General features: G+C 43.7%; 2 protein-coding genes across 3 annotated transcripts; one reads left to right on the forward strand and one right to left on the reverse strand.

Annotated features, from left to right (window-relative positions):
- The first annotated feature begins 408 nt into the window (after positions 1–408).
- Positions 409–6,419, forward strand: wdr20a (WD repeat domain 20a). Its single transcript, XM_079527884.1, has 4 exons — positions 409–703; positions 2,253–2,435; positions 3,087–4,439; positions 5,337–6,419. Exons 1-4 carry the CDS (start codon positions 443–445, stop codon positions 5,388–5,390), a joined length of 1,851 nt encoding a protein of 616 aa, XP_079384010.1. The 5' UTR covers positions 409–442; the 3' UTR covers positions 5,391–6,419.
- On the reverse strand, positions 4,694–15,913 carry mok (MOK protein kinase). 2 transcript variants are annotated; one of them, XM_079527885.1, is made up of 12 exons: positions 15,508–15,913; positions 14,694–14,808; positions 14,097–14,186; positions 13,890–13,960; positions 10,988–11,066; positions 10,839–10,887; positions 10,577–10,755; positions 10,167–10,268; positions 9,843–10,016; positions 9,435–9,594; positions 9,132–9,329; positions 4,694–8,901 (listed from the first exon to the last, which is right to left on the reverse strand). In XM_079527885.1, exons 1-12 carry the CDS (start codon positions 15,677–15,679, stop codon positions 8,824–8,826), a joined length of 1,467 nt encoding a protein of 488 aa, XP_079384011.1. In that variant the 5' UTR covers positions 15,680–15,913; the 3' UTR covers positions 4,694–8,823. The 2 variants fall into 2 exon arrangements, with proteins under 2 accessions (XP_079384011.1, XP_079384012.1); XM_079527886.1 differs by lacking the exon at positions 15,508–15,913 and adding an exon at positions 15,062–15,148.
- Position 15,914: the final 1 nt, after the last annotated feature.

Consider the following 15,914-nt stretch of genomic DNA (forward strand, 5'->3'; position numbering starts at 1 on the left):
CAGTTAACTAGTCTTTGTATTGAGGTGTGCTTGAATTGTACTGTAATTCTGCAAACTGTTAATAAATATTTCAATCAATCAATCAATCAATCACATGAACCCGCGGACTTATAGCGCCCTCTACCGATATTGACGTCATACATATACAGGAAGTGGAACACATACGTTTACGTTTTTATACATTGTTGTAGACATTGTAGACGTTGTATTAAATATATTTTACTCTATTGCATTTTACTTTACAAGTCCTTTTTTTGGGGGGGGGGGGGGTTCTCCGTCCTACATATTTTTACAACTATTATCGCAGCAGCCATCAATCAAAAATCAAGGATCTTGCTGCGGTGTGGGAGAAGCGGGGGCGCGCACGCACTCCGCTGCGTGCGTAAAGACCCCGCGCGCGGGCGCGACGACGAGGAAAAGGATGAATGTTTAATTTTCAAAGATGGCGGCGGAGGGAGGCGGAGGAGGAGGAGGGAAGGAGATGAACGAAATTAAAACTCAGTTCACCACCCGGGAAGGCGTCTACAAACTCCTCACGCACTCCGAGTACAGCCGGCCCAACCGGGTGCCGTTCAACTCGCAGGGCTCCAACCCCGTCAAAGTGTCCTTCGTCAACGTCAACGACCAGTCGGGCAACGGCGACAGGGTCTGCTTCAATGTGGGCCGTGAGCTCTACTTCTACATCTACAAAGGCGTCCGAAAGGTAAACGTTTTCGGCTCGCAGGCAGCGGCACACGGCAAACAACATCGCGGTGTCAACAGCATCGAATATTAAAAGACAAACGTGCTGGTTTATCTGAGGTGTAGTGTTGTTTTCGGAGGTACTCTATTTTGTTTTGACGCGTTTGACTTTGAAAGCTACCAGAGCTAACAAGCTCCTGGATAAGCTAACGTCAACTCTGTGTGTGTGTGTGTGTGTGTGTGTGTGTGTGTGTGTGTGTGTGTGTGTGTGTGTGTGTCGTACGACGAGCTGATCTACTACATGCGTCGCATGATCGCATCCCGCGACGCGTTTTTTTGCTTCGCCATCGCTTGTACATCAGTTCTTGTGTTGGTTGGCCATCACACACCGTGGTACGCCGGAGTATAAATCCAGATAGATAGAGGCCACCTTTGACGTTGGCCTCGATCTATCTGGATTTCAGTCCATGATGTATGTACTCTGTTAGAATCTGATTGACAACTAGACTAAAACATACAATTTGACTTTTAACGCCAGCTTGGGATTTGACTGTGAAATACCACCTGTCGGCGTGTCACTTCAGCTCAGAATTGATGTGACGTTGATGATGTTGGTTGAATACAGGTCTGCCCGTTGCCTAAATGCGGACGGATCACTACCACAAATTGTATGAATTCAGTGTTTTGCTGTGGCTCATTCTAAGGATGTAATGTTATGGTAGGTTGCTGATCATGCTCACTTTGTTTCTACTGGTGCTATAGGTTATCTTTATAAGTAAGACCAAAGAAACTCCTTGCTAACTACCCATTCAAATTGCACAATATGCCTCACTTGGCATTCTTGCAGACGGGTAGTGTTTGCTACTGCCAAATGTTATATAAAACGTGTAAAAGTGGAGCAGGGAAGTGATTGACTATCTCTGTCTTAGACACTCTTCCTATTAAGTTGAGAAAGAAGACTGACCCCTGTTTTATACGGTAGACTGAATCCAGGGAACACAATCAATGGCTTATGTACATATTCCTTTGAGTACAACCTTAATTTATTGTTTATTTGGTGACATGGCATAGCATCATAGCATTGCACATATAACAGACAGTAATGACTGATGTAATGTTTTGTAACTTGCTTGTAGGCTCTTTGAACTACCTGTATGAGATTGTCTGTTTCGGAAAGCCATTGGCCAGGATTGGAAGTATTGTACTGTTACATGATCTAACAAAACCAGAGGAAGAACTTAGTCATCTTCCACTGGAAGTATGTTCCATTCCACTGAAGGTGTAACCTGTGAATCATTAACCAGCAGACTTGTTATATATGGGCGTTATCTGGATGCCAGCCTAGACATTTATATATTGCAGGCAGCACAATATTATTGTTAAACGATTAGGCTACATAAGATACAATCCTGTTGTTCTACTGTATGCTTATTTTGAGGTGCTGATTGCTTTGTTTCACTTGTATTCAAGATAAAGTGCATCCATGCCTTTTTTTTAACAGAAGGTTACTGACTTCCGTTAGATCCACCAACTTGATGTGGGTGCGTGTCTGTTCTGTTCAATCTCTGCAGGCTGCTGACTTGAGCAAGCCTATAGATAAGCGTATCTACAAGGGAACACAGCCTACCTGCCATGACTTCAACCACCTCACTGCCACAGCGGAGAGCGTGTCCCTGCTGGTGGGGTTCTCAGCAGGACAGGTGCAGCTGATTGACCCCATCAAGAAGGAGACCAGCAAACTCTTCAATGAGGAAGTACGTTTTGGAAGAAGAAAGTAAAGCTGCACTTTTCAACATCAGAGACTGATCACACCTTTTTTGAGTGGTGCAACCACTCCTATAGACGGCTATGTGTGTCCCTGGGTCTGTCTCTGTCCAAGCACGAAAATAGCCTTATAGCGTCTGTTCACCATCAAGTGTCACCGTTGCACAGCTTAACACAGACACACACACACAGGCAGTGCAGTGCAGTGCAGCACTACTCACGTCAGACGGGTCAGATTTTTTACTTTATCTAGAGTCGCACTGCCTCCATTTGAGACCAGGTTCTGTACTGGCAGTTTTCAGTGCTGGACAAAAATGACTGATATAATCAATCTGACTCAGGGCTCGAAATTAACTTTTTTACTTGGTAGCACTTGTGCTACCAATTTCAAAATGTATTTATGTGATGTAACAATTCCACTACACTACTACTGTGGTTTTATTTTCCCTATATAAACTTTGGAACAAAACACTTGGGCTTCGGGCTTCTAGTGATATGGAAGTAGACATGATCATTATTAGTTCAGTGCATGGTTCGTCCTGTGTCTTTATAATATAACTTGACATTGTGTTTTCCTCCCTCATTTTCTCAATCCCTATCATCCCCCCCCCCCCCCATCCTTTCTCCCTCCCTCCCCACAGAGACTAATAGACAAGTCCAAAGTAACATGTGTGAAATGGGTGCCAGGCTCCGAGAGCCTGTTCCTGGTCTCCCACGCCAGCGGGAGCATGTACCTGTACAACGTGGAACACACCTGTGGCACCACGGCTCCACACTACCAGCTCCTCAAGCAGGGAGAAAACTACTCTGTGCACACGTGTAAGAGCAAATCCACACGGAACCCTCTCCTCAAATGGACAGTGGGAGAGGGGGCACTGAATGAGTTTGCCTTCTCTCCCGATGGGAAGTTCCTAGCCTGTGTAAGTCAAGATGGCTTCCTACGGGTGTTCAACTTTGACGCGGTGGAGCTCCACGGCACCATGAAGAGCTACTTTGGCGGTTTGTTGTGCGTATGCTGGAGTCCGGATGGAAAGTACATTGTTGCGGGCGGTGAGGACGACCTTGTGACGGTGTGGTCGTTCCTGGATTGTCGGGTCATCGCCCGTGGTCACGGCCACAAGTCATGGGTGAGTGTAGTGGCGTTTGATCACTACACTACCAGCGTGGAAGAGAGTGACCCCATGGAGTTTAGTGGCAGTGACGAGGACTTTCAGGATCAGATGATCCACTTTGGGCGAGACAGGGCGAACAGCACACAGTCTCGGCTCTCCAAGCGCAACTCCACAGACAGCCGGCCTGTGAGCGTAACTTACCGGTTTGGCTCGGTGGGCCAGGACACTCAGCTGTGCCTATGGGATCTCACAGAGGACATTCTCTTCCCCCACCTCCCACTCTCGCGGACACGGACACACACTAATGTCATGAACGCTACTAGCCCTCCTCCGGGCGCCACAATACTCACTAACAACCCTAGTAACGCTACTAACGGCAACAATACCAGTGCCAATACGCCTGGTGTAAACTCCCTTCCAGCCACTTTACCACGCTCAAACAGCTTGCCACACTCGGCTGGAGCTGCTACCACGACGGCAAACAACACTAACAAGGCCAGCAGCGGTGGTGTAGTTGGTGGACTCGGCAGTGGAATAATGGACAGTGCCATCGCCACGGGTGTGAGCAAGTTTGCCACGCTGTCACTCCACGACCGGAAGGAGCGCCACCATGAGAAGGACCACAAACGCAACCACAGCATGGGCCACATCAGCAGCAAGAGCAGCGACAAGCTCAACCTGCTGACCAAAACCAAAACGGACCCTGCTAAGACACTGGGCACGCTGCTGTGCCCACGTATGGAGGACGTACCCCTACTGGAGCCGCTCATCTGTAAAAAGATAGCACACGAGAGACTGACTGTACTCATATTTTTAGAGGACTGTTTAGTGACTGCTTGTCAGGAGGGATTTATTTGCACATGGGCAAGACCTGGCAAAGTGGTAAGTTCTTTTTAATGTAGAAAATGTGCGGAATTTCAATGCGAAGAAGTGCTGATCATCTTCTTAGATGGCATTTGCTCTGGATGTACCTGAGCAACAAGATGTATTCTTAAACCTTACAATAAAGTGTGGACATTTTGAGTAGCATTTTGTAGGCGTAGAGTTAAGACTTCTCAGGCAGATGAGTCTAGTAATCTTAACATGTAAAACTTTCATGTACATCTGCTTTCCCATGCAAACCTTTTAGGCCTAAGTTTCAAATCTAACAGAGGGTAAGAAAATATATTCACTCTATAATATTGGGCACTTCTTGTGTAGGCTTTATAGGAGGGAAAAGATCAGCTGTGTTCATTAACTTAAAATAATTGCACACAATTCCTAGCAGCAGCACAGACCAAAAAAGTGGTTGTCCGATTGCCTATGCGTTTGGCTTTCATGCAAAGGCCTTTGTATTTGCCAAACAAATTTCTGCAAATGCTGTGCCAAATGCTTACAGCCCAATATGGGTATGCATTTATTGTATACTTGCATATTGCCTGTGTTTGAGAGGACTTGCTTGAGTGATGCGCTATATAGTCAATAGTCATTGCATCTAGAATTTATCAAGCACTATCAAGATTAGTCAATCTATTGTGCATTACCAGCAGTGGCTCAGTCATAAAATGTTGATTACACAGGGACCTCTCTCAAGCAATCCTCTGAAAGACAGTATTAGGCTTAGCTCTACTCTTATCAGCATCCACTTTCACTGCTGTGCACAGGCCTTTCAACAAAGTAGGAGAGGGTGAAGAAGACCAGGCAACCATTTTTCTTTTTTCTTTTTATTAATTATTTGTTGCTTGACTTTTTTCCTTTGTGAACTTTCCCAATGCAAATCTCCTTGTTTTCCTTTTCCAGGGTTTATTGTCATCCCAAAACCAAGCCAGCTCTCCCAGTGGAACAGTAGTATAGCCACAATATTTCTGCTGCTAAAGAACCCTGCAACCCAGAGTCTGGTGCTGCTCTTCACCCCGCAAGCATTGCAAGTTTTCTTTTTCTTTCACTCCCCCTTCCCTCCCCATGTTATGTTAATTGCATTATTATTTTCATCTCACTTGACCTAGACTAGAGGATGAATGGAGCAAGAGATTGGTGTGGTGCAATTTTGGACTATTTTGCTAATGTGTTGTCTCTCGAGAAGTTTTACAATGTTTTTATTTCTGACTCAGATCTCCCCCCTCCCCCCCACCCACCCCTCCTCTGGAATTCAAGCTTGGCTTTGTTAGATGCAAACCGGTCAATTGTGGCTTGAGAATAAAGGGACAGTTCATTCTGTTTTCATAACGTGTACTGTTAACCCTTTTTAACCTGGTGCATTGGCCTAGGCTCTGGGGCTGAGAGTTACCTTATTGACTAAAATATGAATATTGGGTGAACTGTCCTTTTTATAACCAAGTGCATGGGCATCATAAGAATTTGCATCTCCACATAATGTGGACAGATGACTAGAAAATTCCCATCAACAACTTTGCACTGATTTTGTTAGCTATGTTTGTTTTATAACTACTAGAATGGAACAAAAAAGGAGGGTTGAGGACTGCCTTGTTGCACTTGGCTTCATCATCCTCGGTCTCGAAACCTGAATCTATAAAGCTGGATGCTGCAATCATAGTCTTTTTAAAGAAAAAAATAATTGTTTGCACTTAAATTAGTTTAGAAGAAAATGGCTTTAAATTGTTTGGGTGTGCTCAGAACTCACAGACGGCTAATACAGTAGGTGAAGAAAATGATTAAAAAACCTTATCTATTGAGCATTTATTTTAATATTATTTTCAGATTTAAATCTGCTCTGTAACATAATGTGTATATTGTAATTCAGTGATTTGATGGGGAGGGCGCTAAGCAAATGATCATTACTCCAGTGGAAGTTTTGTCATTAATAGTTATATTTCTAAACCCTAAAGTATACATATTAATAATATTAAAATAATCTTGAATACACATGTTTCTGTTCTTTATTCCTTCCATTCCATGATTAACCCACATTTATTGTATTTTTTTTAACACATGGCTGAAATACATGGCTAAAATACTTGTACTTCTCTGCAAATGTGCAGAAGTCATACAAAGGTACGGTCAAGTGTGGAAGTCTATGAAGCACAGGAAATCGTGCTGATCTGCCTCGACTTGATACAGGCTCTCTCCTTTCAACTCTGTCCCAAAAGAAGGCATTTCTGAAGTGGGGACTGGGGATCATGCTCAGCCATCCACACTTGAGTTAAGTAATCATCAGGGCATTTTAAATTTGATACTATGTTTGATATGGTTTTTTTGTGAATGGTAATTTTGTGATTATTACCAACCAATCACCATTAAGAGTTCAATGACCCTACACACCAACTGGGAGACAGAAAGATGAAGTGAATATAGTTTTAATTAATATGAATAGACCTTTATAGTTTTATTAATAAAAAAAAATGCATACAATTCTCAAACGTGTTCTGTTACATTACTTTTTGTGTTGACAGTTCATGAGAATATTCAAAATAAGATCGGGGTATGTTGGAGGTTAGTGATGCCATTACACCATTTACAATCAAAGAAATGTGCAGATTGAGTTGGTCTATAAATGAACAAGTACTGCAGGTATGAAATCCCTGGCCAATTTATCCTTCCTTTGAACATACAGTACATTTGGATATACAAGTACTATGTTGCTTCTATCTGAAGCATGATATTGTGAATGTTTATGCTGTGTATTACTCTACACTAGGCAGTTGTCTTTTATAAGTGTCACTAAAATGGATTCAGAGCTGTGTGAAACGCAGCACATATCCTTAATATAAGATTAACACCAATTAACTCGATTATTGTTGCACATTAATTTAAGATTACACCAATTAACTAAATTAGAAAAGCGATATTGTGTTCTATACTTATTGCTTAGCTTATTTTAAGCTCAAATTGCTGTACTTCTAAGCCACTGTAAACATGAACTGTTTAATGGGACAAACACTTTCCTGGGGGTTTTTATATGGGTAATTTGTTTTTAGATATTTTAGTATTTCAAAGTGCCAGTGATGTCATGGACACTGGTCTCACTTCCTTCCTGCACTACATGTCTCTGTAAGACCCAGGAGGAAAATTAGTTAAACTCTACTTTACTTCCTGTATCTGCGTGAAGGGCAGGGACAATATTAGGAGACGGGAAGAATGGAGTCTATTCATTTCCAATGGGAGAATGAATGTGAACACAGCTTATGAACCCTTCCTTAACTCCATGGTCACAACTAAATACTGGACCAAATCATCACAAGGCACACAATATTTACAAGATATTCATACTAAAATGGCTTCTTTTAGCGAGACAAATCTACTTTATCGACATTTATTTATCCCAGCAACAAACTCGTGAGATTTGAGAGGAGTCCGGAAGCCTCTCTCTGTCCATCTGCAATTTGACGGACAACACACAGGGGGCTCTGGCCTGGCCCCATATTTAAGATGACAATATGTGAATATTATAACGTGAAATGAATGGACATTATTAAAAGTGAAATAAAATGTGTGTTCCAATGCTTAATAATATATTTTTCCATAACTGTCTTAGACTCTCTTGGTTGATGCGGGCTGATTTGGGAAATGGGAGTCATGACATTTGCCATATGCTCTCAATGCTCATCCACATGTCAGTGTTGTCAGCCTGGGGGAGGTCGGGGAGAAGCAAACCACGCCTACTATATTTAGGAGACCATTTTGTAGGCTTTGTGTACCATTTCGCCACTAGTGGCTCCAATGAAGTTCGCCCATCTTCATACATAGACCATCTTTGGTAAGACAGCCATGCCCCTATCCACAAGGTGGGGTGAGTGCAGCAAAGCATTATGGTAATTGCAATAATCCAGCAGTGAGACCAGTGTCCATGACATCACAGCCACTTTGAAATACTAAAATATCTAAAAACACAAATTACCCACACAAAAACCCCAGGAAAGTGTTTCTTGTCTCCCAGACATCATTAAAATAACATCTGGTTGCAAAAGGGGTGAAGTGGCCTTTTAAGTGGAGACCATTTCTGGGTAATGCAAAATTACAATTGTTTGACAGCACCAGGTATTGCTTGAATGCATTGTCATTGAATTGTATCTGTTGACTGTACAAATCGGGTTACATGTACTGATAGTAGTTGTAACTTTGAAGGTGATGCACTTCAAGGTCTTCATTTCCTTATTCCTCTTAGCATTGAGCTTGTTTGAATTACTATTCAAAGACAGCAGGAGAAGTGTCCTGTCTTCTAAACATTCCAAACAAGCGGATGAATGAGGATTATTTACACCAGTGTGCCGGTCTCTTGTTCCATAGAAACAGTTCTCCAGTGAAAGGCTGGGAGGCTTTTTTTTGGCTCTCAGTAGCCTCCACGCTTCCGATCCAGAGGTGGCATGTAGTAATTCTTGAAAGCCGAGTGGTGTGACTCATCTCTGGGCTGTGGGGAGAGGAAATACAGACTGGATGACAGATCAACAAACCACTATCGAAAGCACCTGCCTGAACTGGGAAAATGCTTGTGGACATGATGGGTGGGGCTATTCATTATCAACTGAATTCATTTTGTTTTCTTTTTAAACAAATTGCAGGTGAAATCTTGTTCTACGGGTGATTATGTTCGGTAGTGGAAATGTGTGTGTCTGGTGCTTGACTATTAGTATTTATTACCTTAGACAACCGCGGGTGGCACTTCTTGGACGTGATGGCTGGCAATGAGCCTCTGTGGGTGATGGTTAGAGCAGGCATAGTGGGGACTGCATACGTGGTCTGTGGGCCTGGTACCACCATGTTGAGTTTGGGTAACTCTGCGGGATAGTGAGGGGCATTTCGTCTGATGAGGGGTTCTGCTACATGCTTTATATTGTGCTGTGAAAGGAATAAAGTGGTAGCACTTATTTGCAAAAATAAAGAGTGAGAAATTGCTCACTCTTTCCTCACTATACAAAGTCATAATTTGATTGACTGTCTTACACTTATGAATGATGCCTTCCTCATATGTCTTGCCCTCACTTGTCTGCCATGTCTTGCGGGCCGCCAGATGTGATCTACAGAATTTGGTGTTCCACCACGCTCTCCTGCATCTACCGTCCCAATAACCCTGAGAAGATTCTCAGTTCTTCTCTCTGTTAACCTGCAGAAGTAGAGACCATGTTTTACATAATGCAATCTACAGTATCTGAGCCTTTGTATTTTACAGTTAAGTCTGTTGTTAAATGGCACATGTGGACATGCAATAATATCTATCTCCAAAGTCAACATTCAGTAAATAAGGAAATGTGATTACACACACTTGTGCATTTGTATACTGTACATGATAATATGTAACTACATGTTCACCTATTCCAAGTTTAACTGAAAAAAGAAAAAAGTTGAAACTACCTGACATCCCTGAAGTATGTGTGTTGCAGTGCTGTTTCTGCAGTGATGCGTTCATCAGGGTCATAGGCAAGCATTTGATAAAGCAGTGACAGAGCTGGGGCAGGACATTGAGGTAATAATCTGGAGAGGCCAGTGCCCTTCTTAGGGGGGAAGTCGAAACGCATCGCCCTGGACCTACCAGACATCCAAAAGAACAATGACAATGAGGTATGTTATTTTGTTTTTTATCCACACAGAATAAGTTTGATTTGTATGGGTATATGGATGTCTCTTTTCTAACCAGAAGACCATTGGAGATTATGGAAGAAATATATAAAAACTTACTGTTTAAACTTGTGAAGCAGAGTGCTGTCTGGTGTTCCTAAGACATTGTGGATCTTGGAAACCTGGTCCAATTCATTAGTTCCAGGAAACAATGGGTTCAAGCTGAAATATATAGCGACAATATTATCTGTCTGCAACAACAAAGGCATTTAATTTAAATGTCATCTGTAGCCTGCAGCTACAATGAGACTGGGCAGCAGCCCAAGGCAATAAAAAGGAATACACTTAATCATTTTATTCATTTCTGAGAATATGCTAAGGATTAATTAAATTTAAGCATAAGGCCATTCAATTCCCTTTGGCGTTAGCTCATGCATACCTCAGCCTTTCCCTGAATTCCACCCTGATCTGTAAGCATATTTAATTACTACAGTCTTGGCATACTCCCCCAGGACCCCCAGGAAAGGTACCTAATGATCTCATAGAAGACACAACCAGCACTCCATAGGTCCATCTTTAAGCCGTAATAACCGTCAGTGAGGAGACACTCGGGGGCTCTGTACCAGCGTGTGGAGATGTACTCTGTGTGGGGAGGCTTGGAGTACACACTCCTACATGAGCCAAAGTCTCCTAGTTTCAGAACATCTTTCTAAAAGTAACATGGAATAAAATATTAGTGTGCTTAGTATGACTCCCATCTAGGAAAACATCTCTAGGTCACTTGAGACTCACTTTGATTAAAATGTTTTCTGGCTTCACATCTCGGTGAAAGATCCCACATCTGACAAAAAAGGGAGGACAGGAGTTTCAATGCACATTTAATTCAGGATTGTGTTTATTTGTATTACACGTTGCGTTAAATTAATCTTTTCAGGATTGACCTGTGCATATGTTCCAGTGACTTGCAAAGCTGATACATGTATTGCTTGACAGTACTGTCTGGCAGTGGGGCTTGTCTCCCTGCAAAGGACACAGAGAACACATACATTACCAATAAGACGCCTAAGGGCGAGAAGCGCCCTGTAGGGCGAGGTTGCGTGCACACATCTGCCTCGTTGACGGCAGACTGCTGGGCGAGCGATGGCGCTTTGGCATGGGGGGTCAAATCAGCATGGAATGAATTCTGTACTGGTCATATAAGGAGCATGTCTTGGGTGTACAGGGTTTGATGAGGTCAGATCAACATATGGAATGTCAGAACAGGTCAGCTCCATATATGGAGATCTAAGGGTGGTAGCGGGGACATTCTCTTGAGTGTACAGGGTTTGATGAGGGCCGGGCCTTCATTTTCGGGCCTGTTGAGAACTCTAGTTTTCGCCGGCTGCCGGGCGCGGCTGCAATAATAACTTTGGGGCAGGCCCGTCTAGAGTTTGAAAGGGAGACATCGAAGAGGAAGGATGGATGGGGAAGGATCAACATATGGAGAACAGGTTCTGACATATCGTGTGTGTGTGTGGGGATTTGTGTGGGGATTTTGAGTGACGACTGACGGTCAAAAATGTACATTTTCATAGTAAATGCAACAGGCGGCCGCAATAGGTTCCTAGTACGGTACGCCCATCCTTCCTTGCACTGCAGTTCCTCAGCCACAAATGTCCCCCACCCCCTTACAATACAGCTGTGCCAACATTGAAGACGCTTCAATGTTTCTTGTAGGCCTACTCAGAGCCTCAACAGTGTGGACAACAACAAAAAACATTACAATGAGAAGTGATCATCCCCCCCAAAATCAAATTTCTGCAACAAACTGTTACATTTTTCGCATTTGCAGCACCCCCTATGGATGAAAATGGAATTGCTTTTGGCTCTGGGTTGATTAAACCACTTCAAATTTGGGATGGATTGGACATTCCGTTCGTGATTTTTTGTAAAACAGGCCCCTCCCACTAAATTCGGACGACGATTACGGCCGAACGATACGGACTACTAAAATTCTGCCTGTGGCGATTTAATCAGATAGGTCCGGAGATCATGTGTACCGATTTTTGTGAGATTTTGACAAAATCTGTAGGAGTGGCCAGAGATATTGAGGTACAACATGCGTTGGTACGATCAAAAATGTTAAGAATTGTCTTTGTGATCATTTTCTCATAAGAATCATAAAATGGAGGTCAATAGGGCAGCTTGACGGCATTTGTGTCACTTAAAGGGCCGTAGTTCACATTCTGTATGTCTCTGTGCTTTGGTGGTCAAATTGTGTGAAAGAGGACAACTTGGACAAGTGTGGCTACAAAATGACCAAAGAACATCCGTGTAAAGTGAATATTTTGGCCGGGACGACAATTTGTTTGGTAGATTTCCGAGGGAAGAATTTCCGTGTCCACCCTCTGAGTCAATGAGGCCTCGCACTCTAAGGGAGCTCTAATTAGGCCAACCGGCCTGCGATTGAACTGCGATTTCGGAAAAAACGTGTAACGTATTGAATACCGGTATGTTACGTATTGAACCACGAAAAAGTCCAAAGTCATGTGAGCTTGCTAAAGTTTAAATCACATTTCTACGACAAAGTATGCTAGAGTAATGAGGCTGCAAAAGTGAGGTTGATTTGGAGTACAAGGAAAACACAGATGTTCGTTGGAGCTGAGAGTATCGGAACCGGGAGCCTCGGATCCAGGAGTTCAAACACAGCAAGTGGAGTGCCCCTATTGTCAATGTCCACCGGCCTGGGGGAGGAGCCGTCTGAGGCGGCGGTCACGTCTCCCCCGTCTTAAGGCCTATTCACACCGGAGCTGTAATAACGTGGAGTGGTGGTGAGTAAAAACAGAGAGAAGGGCTGGGGAGAGCGGTGGTTTGCTTTTCACTGCGGCTCCGTGACGTCATGTTGTAGTTGCAGTGGTCACCTCACCACCGATAAATCAGACTATGAATAACGCTTTACAGGTCTTGGCAGAAATATGTGTCACTAGTGGCGCTGGTGGTGGCACTGACGCTCATTGTGCGCTACTCGCGCACCAAGCAGGAGGAGGGGCCCCGCTACCTGGCGCACCCTGCTGTGGTGTCGGCATGCTCAGAATGCGTCCTGCTCATCCTCGGAGAGCAGCGGTTCAGCGTCCGGTCACTGCACTGCACTGCGTGTTGAAGAAGGAGATTGTGGACAAACCTGTGCGGAGCCATGATGTTGGCCATTCCCGCAGTCATCTACGTCCTGCAGAACAACCTGCTCTATGTCGCTTTGTCCAACCTGGACACGGCCACCTACCAAGTGACGTATCAGCTGAAGATCCTCATCACGGAGCTGTTCTCGGTCTCCATGCTGGGAAAGATGCTCAAGCTCCACCAGTGGCTCTCCTTGCTCATGCTGATGGCTGGTGTAGTGTAGTGCAGGTCTAGTGGCCCACTGAACCAGTGGCCTCTACAGGCTGGTGTAGTGTAGTGCAGGTCCAGTGACCCACTGAACCAGTGGCCTCTACAGGCTACTCCAAGCAGACGCCGCTATCCGGAGGCAGCCGTTTCGTGGGAGTGGCAGCTGTGCTGATTGCCTGCCTCACCAGCGGTTTTGGCGGGATATACCTTGAGATGATCGTTAAGAAGACCAATGGCGGTCTGATGGTCCGTAATATACAGCTCGGTTTGTTCAGTGTTTTATTTGGCTCTATAGGAATGATGGTGTTTGACGGACACAGGGTGAGAGAGTCTGGAATGTTTCACGCCTACAGCAGCATCACGTGCACATCGTAGTCATGAATGCTCTGGGTGGCTTGCGGCGGTCATGAAATATGCCGACAACAGTACAGCTCAGTATCATATTGAACACACATTTACAATTACATGTCATAGACTGACCTTGTATGAGCTCATAGATGTTCATCTCCATCAGCTCACAAATCAAGGACAAGGTTCCTGTCTCTTTGTCGCTAAATGTTTAATCAAACATAAATTACATACATAGAAATGGTGAAAATACAGACATTTAAAATTGCATATAAGACGTTGTTACAAGTAGGCTACATTGCTAAAACATAGTGGGGAACAACACAGTAGGTTACTCACAATATCAGTTCATGAAGCTGAATGATGTTTGCATGTGGGCTGAGTCTCTTCATTGCCTGGACTTCTCTGAGGTTGTTAGCCTGTTCCACACTATTGCAAGGGAACATGTACTATTAATAACATTTAATTTGGCCCTTCAAGGGAACACATTAACAGAAAACAGAAAGGCATACATAAATAGAGCCCTGATCGAGGGACTCCAGTCACTCCACCCATGCAACCATATACAAATTGAAATGAATACGAATTTTACTCTATGATAGATCATTAAAGTGTAGATTAGTAGTGGATTAGATAGATGGATTAAAAATGTCCAGATAAAAAATGTGTGACCAATAAAGATCTGTGCATGGATTATTGTCCTGGACCACCAGATCGTCTTAAACACAGACATCCTTCTCACCGCTACAAGGTCATGGCCAGGGACCATTGACATCCAATAGGATTAGATAAGGGTGTCAAACTCCTGGCTCAAATTTCAAGGGTCCATGTGGGTCCATGTCACAAAGCAGCAGAGCATGGGAATTTAAGGGAGCAGCCTTGACAGACTTGATAACCCAACAGGAAAACACAATTTGTTGATGTGTAAATAAATACCTGTTAATTGGTTGCTTCATCGTTTTACACGCATAGAATTTCCCATCTTTTAGGCTTTGCGTTTTCGCCACCTCCGAAAATGTACCCTCTCCAATCTTCTTGATTATTTTGTAACCTGCACAACAAATATACGTGTTAAGATACACAGCTGCTAAACCTTGTTCTTTACTCAACAGTGATTATACGGTATATTGTTGTTTTGATGAGTGCTGTGAAAGCAAAGCAATAAATGTAATTTCAGTCGCCAGCCGGCGACCGATAGCAGACGTTAACCATACAGTAGACTGCTTCAATGTGCGCTGCCTCCTATTTGACCTGTCACCACCGTATAACCCGAGCAGCGGTTAGCTAGTAGTTTTACAACTTACAATCCATTCTGCGAAGTACCAACTGCATTCATGTAGATGATCCATAACAGGCGTATTTGTACAACACACCACGGTGTTTTCATTGGCAAATTAGCAAACGGATTTAGTCTGCGTTATGCTGGCAAAATGCACAAAGGGCGCCTTTAAAGGGGGCTAGCCTAACCCGCTAGCAAGCCCTGTTAGCTGACCGTTGCCGTGGTAACCAGGCACGCCTCGCCCTCAACTCTGACCTGAGGTGGATTTGGAAACAAGAAACAGTTTCTGTGAAAACCACTCACATATGCCCCATCATCCATGAATCGTTCATCAAATAGGCTACAGTACAGCCCTATCTGTACAAGCATCCACGTTAAAGCAATTCTGCACTGTAGGCCTGAAAAAAATATGTATATATATACATGTCATACACCCAACAGAGCTAAAAGAAGAATTACATCCACTCCTACCTTTTTTCCAAAGATGGTTGCTGAGCTCAGATGTGTTCCGATCAGGTGGTGGATTGTTGTTCACGTCCATGTCAAAGGTTCTGCTGTTCCATTCCAGGTCTGGCGTTTTACATGCATTTCTCAGAAATGCTCTGTTTTTCACCCCAATAAGCCAGTTGGAGTAATGCATCATTCTATTTTACAAGAGCAAGAGATTCCCGTACTACTAGTAATATTGTTCACAGTCCACTATAGTATGTTCAATAAACCTCAAAGCACTCCTTGGATACCAACTGCGTCCATGGCTATCTATCACCTGGCAGCATCACGCACACACCGTCACAGACAATCATTGCTTTCTTCCAGGCTTTCTTTACGCGTTCGCGTATCATACATGTGCGCGCGCGTCTGCCATGGATTCATGTTGA

The sequence above is a fragment of the Electrona antarctica genome, assembly GCF_951216825.1.
Source record: "Electrona antarctica genome assembly, chromosome: 18".
In the NCBI taxonomy this organism is placed as follows: domain Eukaryota; kingdom Metazoa; phylum Chordata; class Actinopteri; order Myctophiformes; family Myctophidae; genus Electrona; species Electrona antarctica.